The sequence below is a fragment of the Capsicum annuum genome, chromosome 11, assembly GCF_002878395.1.
Source record: "Capsicum annuum cultivar UCD-10X-F1 chromosome 11, UCD10Xv1.1, whole genome shotgun sequence".
Taxonomy (NCBI): Eukaryota; Viridiplantae; Streptophyta; class Magnoliopsida; order Solanales; family Solanaceae; genus Capsicum; species Capsicum annuum.
The window spans coordinates 217,692,228-217,701,569 of NC_061121.1; the positions used below are offsets into that span (position 1 = coordinate 217,692,228).

General features: G+C 34.3%; 1 protein-coding gene across 1 annotated transcript; it reads right to left on the reverse strand.

The window, feature by feature from the left end:
- Positions 1 to 200: 200 nt before the first annotated feature.
- Positions 201 to 6,114, reverse strand: LOC107848351 (adenylate kinase isoenzyme 6 homolog). Its single transcript, XM_016693108.2, has 3 exons — positions 5,809 to 6,114; positions 640 to 785; positions 201 to 551 (listed from the first exon to the last, which is right to left on the reverse strand). The coding sequence occupies exons 1-3, from the start codon at positions 6,001 to 6,003 to the stop codon at positions 365 to 367; spliced, it is 528 nt and encodes a 175-aa protein (XP_016548594.1). The 5' UTR covers positions 6,004 to 6,114; the 3' UTR covers positions 201 to 364.
- Positions 6,115 to 9,342: the final 3,228 nt, after the last annotated feature.

Sequence of the window (9,342 nt, forward strand, 5' to 3'; positions counted from 1 at the left end):
CAAAGTTCCTAGTAGTAATGAGATCACCAAATTCTCCGCAGCATCTATTTGAGACATGCTCAATCCCATATAGTTGCAATTGTGGCGTGAAAAACTACTCATCTGGACATGGTTCTGTGTGAATTTGCAAAGAATCATCTAAAAATTGTTCGCGCTAGTACTAGTCAGTGTTCAAGCATTAACTGTTTGGAAAAAAATGGTGGTCCAAACATGACTGAATAATGAAAAGCACAATAATGCATTTCTGCAGAGTTTCAAAAAGGCCACCTTCACCAAACATCCAAAACCACTATAAAATAGAACTATCATTTGAGTACAACAAAATAACAAATACGCAATGGAAAATTCACTTGTGATATTTCAATCACGAAACAGGGTTCCAACTACTGATCCAATTTAACAGCATCTCCACATTTGAGCTTATATCTTCAACAGAATCACTTCTAAGTGCCACCACAATATCCTCTGGATAACTTTCCTTTGCCTCCTCCAGCAAAATTTGAAATATTTCGCATTCGATATTATTGGTGAGCTTTTGACCTGTGTAACCCCTGGTACATTCAACCAAGTCAAGCCAAATTTGTATGAGCAACACAGAAATATATGACAAAATAAAAAAGATGTCGATTGATAGTGTACCTTCTACTTAATCTGTCATACAAGACAGTATTGTCGGTTTGAAGAACCACCACCCTGTCGAACCAACGTTCAGGAAAGAAATCACAACCATGATGATCAACAATGTTTCCACCTGCTTCCATCATGTCCTCAAGTTCATCACATACCTACAGTAGCAATATAATGATACTTGTAACAACACAATTTCTTCATAGTTAGATGTACGAAATACAAGGTCCGTTTCGTTAAGAGTTGACAAATACCTTCTATTGCATTACTACAGAATATTTTTAAAACTCAAAGCAACAAGAGCACAGATGAAAAGTATAATTTTAGAATATCTGCAACAGTGACTATACCAGTTGACCACATTGGAGCAATATGAACATAAATTATCTGCATAACACCAACTAATGTACAATTTCCTCAAGCAGCTACAACGTAATTGGCAAGGAGAATTCATTTGATTTCCTCTCAGTTGAATAGGATATGATTGAGTGCTTAGATTGAAATATCAAAGCTGGAGTAATTGGTAAGTATATTCTGAAAGTGCTTACGAGTGTGAGGAAATAGGGGAAAACATCCAGAGGCTAGATGCTGCAAAAGCTCAAACGCACGGTAACACAGGACAATTCTCTGTTTTCTGTGACGAAGAAAAACTGATGTACCTCATCTTTTCTTCCTTATTTGTTTTGATAAGAAATCATGTTTATACAGAAAGAAGGCATATAGGCTACAGCCTGCAAAACCATGTAGGAAAGTTGTCTACAGAAAATGCAGGTATTACCAAAGAAGTTGAGAACATTATATCAAAGCACTATTGTAATTGACTATCAATATCACAAAAGTTTGAACAAGGAGAGTAACATATATTATTTAAAAATTACAATAGCTAACGACTTAAAATATCTAAAAACATATTTAAAATATGATAAATTATCCCAAGAGAAGTTCTCATCTTCAATCGCCATAGTTTATCCTAATTCAGCCATCTCATCTCCTTCCTTAACTTGTCAGAGGGGTTTTGCACTTGTCACTCCCTCCAACCACTTATATGTTATCATGTTTGGGGATATCTAAGTTGTAAGGAATCTTCACTTTCGATGCCGCACCCGTGTCGGATTCTCCTAAATACACTACTTTTGGTGAATCCAACACGCATCCGTTGACATTTTGAAAGAGTCCGAGAAACATAGGGGCATTATGCCCCAAATACCTTTACAGCATTAAGGCACCAGATGGAAGGTAATGAAGAAGAAACGGCTACCATAACTTAAATTGGACCACCTGATCCAAAGGGATAATGACTCGTACTCCATTAAAGAAGTTTTATTACTTTTTTTTATTGAGAAGATGACATTTTTTGTATTAACTATTTGCTGCATAAAAAATTCAGCTGTCCATACTAACAAGGGAATATAGGAAGATGTACTAAGCTATAACCTACTTACGGAGATCCTAGAACATCAACAAAAGATTCTCCGTCTTCCATTTATTCATGTTTACACCCAAAAATATAAAAAAGGCTAGGCACTTCATCTCCAGTTTGGAAAGAGCTATAATTGTCTTCAAAACACCTTTGACTTCTCTCTTTCCAAACTGCCCACCAAATGCACGCAGGGGACAACCTCCCATCTTTGTTTTGATCAGGTAAACAATTTTATTAATTACAGGCCAAAATCAGCTGTATACAAGAAGTATACCAAAAGTAAAGAACCTACAGCACGACATGGTTCTCTACAAAAGACAGCCAATCCTCTATGCAACCCGGCACTACATGGGTGCACCAAAAATAAATACTGGACAGGAGGCTACTCATTAACAGCCCAAAAGTCATTCTGCCCTTCAATAGCTTGGCACATTCCAACCTCCCAGAAAGAATCTTTCTGTCTGACTAAAAAGGGCAGCCCGATGCACCAAAGCTACCGCTATGCGCGGTGTCCAGGGAAGGGCCCCACCACAAGGGTGTATTGTACGCAACCTTACCTTGCATTTCTGCCCGAGGCTGTTTCTAAGGCTTGAACCCGTGACCTCTTGGTCACATGGCAGCAACTTTACCAGTTATTCCAAGGCTCCCCTTCAAAGATGGTTGAGTGCTATATTTATTCCAGCACTTCAAGTGTATCAATGGGCATTACCCACATGATCCCTTTTAAATTTAGGAAAATTCTCCAAAGCTGTTCAGTTAACAAGCATGTAAACAAAATGGTTGGTTGTCTCTGATTCTTCTCGATACATGTAACATCTAGAGCATAGGTGGAAGACCCTTTTATTACTTCAAAACCCAATTGTAGGCTAAATAAAGGTCAGGTTAGCACCACCGTTTCATTTCTTGAAACCAATGAGACACACTGAATCAAGTTCACTCAAATTGCTCATAAGTCGAAATATTTTATACAGATTTTCGACTTTTAACATTATAAACAATCAATGAGCAGTTTAAGAACTTCATTAAATGTTCCAAGACACTATCAGTCATTTTTCCCCATTCAATCCTATTCACCACAAAAATATATATAATGACCATTTTTTGAGGTCATTTACGAGAGCACCTTCTCGGGTTGGAACCACAAGTAACTCAAAACTTGACACCAGTAATGACTATACTAGAGATTTTCAGTACTTTTTAACGTAAATATCTAATGACACACCCAGTGTAATGTAATCCCACAGGTGACGTCTGGGCAGGTAGTGTGCTCCCAGACCTTACTTTTTTACTTAAATATAATTCCCTAAATAAATTAAAAAGATTCTTAACAAACGCCAGACCTAATATATGTGAACCAAAACAACTATGCCTTAATCCCAACAAGCCACTATGAATCTGTCATTCCATTTTGTTACGTTCTATCACTAAGTCTTCAAAAATATGAATAAGCTACAGTCTCTTGAGACAACTCACTTAATCTGATTTTAAGTATACCTTCTGTCGAAAAGTTACTTAAGTATACCTCGTCCTCTAAATAACTCTTTAAGCTTTAAACCCGCTACAATTAGAGGTCTATATAGGACATGGACAAACCATCACAGACAACCTTTCTCATTTTATCTTTTAGGTATGAGTTACTTATACTGTTTAAGAGGAGTCTTGGCATAGCTAATAAAGTCGTTGCCATGTGACCACGAGATCACGGGTTCAAGCCATGGAAACAATCTCTTGTAGAAGTGCAAGTTAAGACTGCGTACAATAAAATCTTATGATTCGGCTCTTCCTTGGACTCTGAACCCGCGCTGCCGCGCATAGCGCGAGCTTTAGTGCACTAGGATAACCTTCTACTCGTATTGTTGTAAAGCTCACTTGAACAACCCAAAAATAAATAAATTTGAACAACAACAATTCTCTCAATTGTCTCTCCATAAGAATTACAACACCAATACACAAATTGAATAGACAAAAATAGGAACAGCTGATTCTTTGACATATTAATTCTTCTAGAGTTAATCGTCAAAAACACACCTTAAATATTTCGATTTTTTGAGTTTCATATCTGAACTATCAGTGTGTGAATTTCCCACCTGAACTATAAACTATTTATCAAAACACACCTAAACTATTAACTATTCATACCTGAAAGTTCAAATATGAAACTCAAATAATCAACAATTGAGGTGTGTTTCGATAAATAGTCGTTGATAGTCGAGGTAGGAAACTCGCATGTTTGATAATTCAGGTCTGAAACTCTAAAAAACGAGATACTTTTAGTTGTGTTTTTCACCCTTCAATAAATAAACAACTTCAACAACAACAATTTTCTCAATTTTCACTCTATAACAATCAAAAAAAATTACAACACCACTACACAAATTGAACCAAAAAAGGTAACACCTAATTATTTAACATTTCAATTCTTCTATTAAATTAAAACCAAGTAAAAATCCTCATCTGTCCTTAGCCTTCATGGACAGAACAGAGTTACTTGATATCTTTTGCTGGTGGGAGGTGACACATATCCCGTGAGATTTAATCGAGGCAGTGTTCAGTGAAGCGTGATGCGGAAAAAAGTGACAAGGCTCTGCATCACGAATTAAGTGATGCGTGATGCGATGCGACCGCATCATTGAAGTGATGCGCAATTGAATTAAAAAAATACCTATAGAGCATTCAAATAGTAAGTTATAACTGAAAAGACCACAATAACTATATAATCAACAATAAAGACAATATATTTAAGCAAAAGTTCTAATGAAACACCAACAAATCAATTCAAAGCAAAACAAACCCAAAAAAAGAAGAAAAATCAAATCAAATCTAAATTAATAATGGTTCAATCTAAAGTTCTTCTAGTTCATTAAGATTGTCCAATTCTTCTATTCCTTGAGTATCAATTCTTCTATTTCAGTCTTTTCTTAAACTCCTGACTCTTTTTTTTAAATTTTAAAATTACCCATAAAAAAATTCACTTCCAGCCCTTTTTCTTTAATTTAAAAATTGCCAACAAATAAAAAAATCCATAATGCACTCACATCGCATCGCCTCACCGTCACGCAACAGGGCTTGATGCACCTGCAATTCTCAGATTTCACCGCATCAAAAATGCAAGTCGCTGGGAGCCCACATCGCATCGCATCAGCGCATAATGCGATGATGCGGTCGCATTATTGAACACTGAATCGAGATGCACAAAAGCTAGTTTGGACACCACAGTTATCATAAAAAAACAACAATAACAACATACCAAGTATATTCCCATAAAGTGGGGTCCAGAGAGGGTAAGTGTACGCAGTCCATACCACTATCTCAGAGGTGAGATAGAGAGATTGTTTCCCACAAAAACAGTCTAGAAAAAATAGTAAAGGGGACATGAAACAATAAGGGGTTGTTTGGCGTGAGGTGTAAGGCATAAATAGTTCCGAGATAAAAAGAAGGACTATTTTATACCATGTCTGGTGTGAAGTGATAGTTAGTAATAGGATTATTACATGGTGGGATAACTAATCTCGAGATTAATTATCCTGAAACAACTCTTTCCTAACCAAACGAACCCTAAATATTATCACACCAAATAATAACATAAATAAAACTATCACCGAGTAATATGACAAACAAACGATAACACACTTGTAAAAAGACAAAGCACTATAGCACAGATAACAAAACAAAGTCCTCCTACCAACCTACTATCCTTGTACACCAATTGGCAACTTGAAATCTAAGGTTTAGTAGTATTTTTTCGAAGTTAAAATACTTACGAGGTCTTCATTGATTATGTAACATTCTAAAGTATCATCCCATCCATCGTGCAACTTCTTCTCTTTAACCAATTCTCCGACGTTGATGTGCCGGAGCTCCGTCGCCTCCGACAGTGCCGACGACGTCGTCGTTTTGCCGGTGCCCGGAGTTCCGGTAATCAGTATGTTAGGTTTTCTCCTGCTATTGTGCGACATGTGTGCTGCTAATTAAATGCGTTTTTACACAAAAATAGTGAAAATATCAGTAGTTAATAATCCAATTCGTGTGAGGGTATTCCAAAAATATGCCAGGCATAAAGTACAATATTCTCATAATAAAATAAAATATTATTTTATTTTATATTATATTATATTTAATTAGAGATATTAGTTAGTCAAAATTATTTATCTTATAATTTATATCAATGATGAGATAAATTATTCTATATATATTATGAGATAATTAATTTTGGGATAACTTGTTCCCAACCAAACGATTCTTAAGATTCATTTGGTACGAGAAATAAAAGGATAATTATTTCTGAAGTTGATTTTAGAATAAATTTATAACATGTTTGATTGGATAAAATACATGAAATGACTCATTTTACATTAATTATTTAAAATTATAATTTTATTTTTATCCGATATTAAAGATGAAATAAGAAGAAATTCCAATATAAGTAATTCGAGGTAACTTTTCCCTGACCAAACGAGTCCTTTTTGCTTCTCATTTGATTATTAAGTCCAAATATCACTAATCAAAAGTATCGGAGAATATACTTATTTGCTGCTCATGGTATTAAATATTAAAGTTCTTTAAAACAAAATATACTCTTTCCTCATTTTATTTTTATTTGTCATATTTTACTTTACGAACACTTCCAAATTGTTATTCAGTTCGTTTTTTTAACTATTACTGATGTGCCTATCAAGTTTTGATTGTCGTCATTAATTTGTATGTGAAAAAATTATAAAATAAATTCGAGTTAGAATCAAGGCAGCAGTAAAATTGGAATTCAATGATCTGTTGCAAATTTCAGCTTTAAACTTGTTTCAAGGGGAAAAAAAATCAGTAGTCGACTATTGTTTTGAGGATTGTTTGTTGTTATTTTGATTGTTTTAGTAATAGAACAAATTGTAAACAACTTTCGAATTGAAGTTTATTCAATTATTTTCTGAAATAGTAGATAAAAAAATGCATATGTATTTTTGATATGGTTAATGTTAACAGTGCATATGTATTTTTGTTTTGATGTCGGAATTTTATAGTATAAATGTATCTTTGAAAAGATATTTTACTTTAAGCAAATGTTGTGTAAATGTATTTTTAAATTGAGATGTTGGCGGTGTATCTTTCTTTGCACTTAAATCTGAAAAGTGCGTGTTATAACAACTGACATTTGACAAATATGTATAAAACATATCAAATTACAAATTAGGTATGCTCCAAATGTATTTTTTGATATGTTTAATGTTAACACTGCATATGTATTTTTGTTTTGCTTGTCGGAATTTGAGAGTATAAGTGTATATGTGATAATATATGTCGTACCTGTTTTACTTCCGTTTGATTAAATAGTTTCTGTATTTTGATGAACGCTTTTGCTGTGTTTGTATTTTAATTTAAACAAATATTATTTAAGTGTATTTTTTAAATCTAGTAGAAATGGAAAGCATACCTATCCTTGTGAAGCACTCTGGTCGATGGACATACGAAAAGAACTTCGAAGAATATGTCACTGATGCCATACTGTTGAGCACATCAGCAACATTCGTTGAGCTGCATGATGTCTTGGCATCTCACTTAAGTGTGGATTTAACCAGCAAACGTATTCTAGTGGAATATCAAATCACTGCTAATGCAGGGCAGATAGAAATACATAATGATATGGGTTTAAAGGTGTTTATATTGCAAAAAAAGCTGTTACAAGACATGAATTGTCTTCTTTTATATGTAAGCATTTTTGATAAAGTTGTACGGAGCAACTTGGCAAGTTCATCTATATGTGTTGCTGAAAGAGGAATCAACTGTAACAACTTTCAAATAGGGTTAAATACAACAAATGAAGGAGCTTTGGTGGTTTGTGAAGATACAGAAGTATTAAATTTTTTTGAGATGGATACTGTTAAGGTGATTATCACAGACCCACATCACAAGCATGTTGAGGACGACCAGGTTTACTTGACAAAAAAAATTTTAAAGTCAGTCATGAAGGACTATGCAATTAGGGAGAAGTTTCGAATGCGCACTAAAAGGTCTAGTAAGAAAACGTACCTACATTCTATATCACTCTGATTTTGTATATGTATTTTGAATGTATTTAATCATGTTTGATGCAGTTATACATTATTTTGCAAATCAAGAAACTGCGAATTCTTAATGCGTGCATCAGGCATGGGAGACACTGGAATGTTTAGAATTAGAAGATTCATACCTGAACATACTTGCCCAGTGAAGGACAAGATCTATCCAAAGGTTCATGCTACTAGTATGTTGATAGCTGGTATGGTTAAATAGAGATTCAAAAACCACAAACGAAAATACAGTGTGACTAAAATAAAAAATGAAATGAAGAAAGATTTTGGTATGGATTTGACTTACACTTTATGTTGGAGGGCCAAGGAAGGAGCATTAGAAGAGTTGAGGGGAAAGCCATCAGCATCTTCTGGGAAACTGCCATCATACTTATATGTGTTGAATACTACTTATCCTGAGTCACATATAAGAATGAAGAAGACAGCTGAGAATGAGTTCTTGTATGTATTTATCGCTCTACATACATTCATTAAGGGATTCGATCATTTTATACTAGTCGTAGTTGTTGATGCTAGTCATCTGATAGGAATGTATACTGGGGCATTTGTAACAGCATGTACGACGGACGGAGCAGATTAGTATCATTTAATAATAATTACATTGTATAACTGATTGTATTTTTTTGTATTTCTGCTGTTGACTTGAAAAATACATATGTCTAATTCATATATACATCTGTATGTAATTACATATATTTTCAAAGTTTCCTGAATGAAACATGTAAAATTGATTATGTTGATAGTTAGGTGCATGTAGATTTTATTATATGTAATTGATACCATTTCTGGTAGATAAAATATACATTTTAATTGACCTACATTTGTAATAAATACATTTCCAGTTCCTAACTGTATTTAAATCGGCCTGCGCAGATTTTTTTTATATGTACAGTTCATATATTTTCTTTGGTATATGGTGTGCTTGATTCTGAAAATGATGAATTATGTATACAGGTCATATATTTTCCTTGGCATATGGTGTGCTTGATTCTGAAAAATAATGCATCCTGGACTTGGTTCTTCGAGAATCTAAAGGAAGCGTACGGGGTAAGACAGAACGTGTGTGTTGTGTCTGATAGGAATCCAAGCATCATAAAGGTTGTTGGTGATGTGTACAAAGATATTCCACATTATGCATGTATGTGGCATCTATGGAGAAATGTGAAAAAACTTTACAGAAAGTCACACAATGCATTGTCGGAGATCTTTTATACAATGGCCAAATCATATTCAAAG

Coding starts and splice junctions, on each gene's coding strand:
- LOC107848351 (XM_016693108.2), bottom strand. CDS start 6,003: ATGTCGCACAATAGCAGGAGAAAACCTAACATACTGATTACCGGAACT. Junction 786..5,808: donor ACATAATCAATGAAGACCTC/GTAAGTATTTTA, acceptor TTGCTACTGTAG/GTATGTGATGAACTTGAGGA. Junction 552..639: donor TATGACAGATTAAGTAGAAG/GTACACTATCAA, acceptor TGAATGTACCAG/GGGTTACACAGGTCAAAAGC.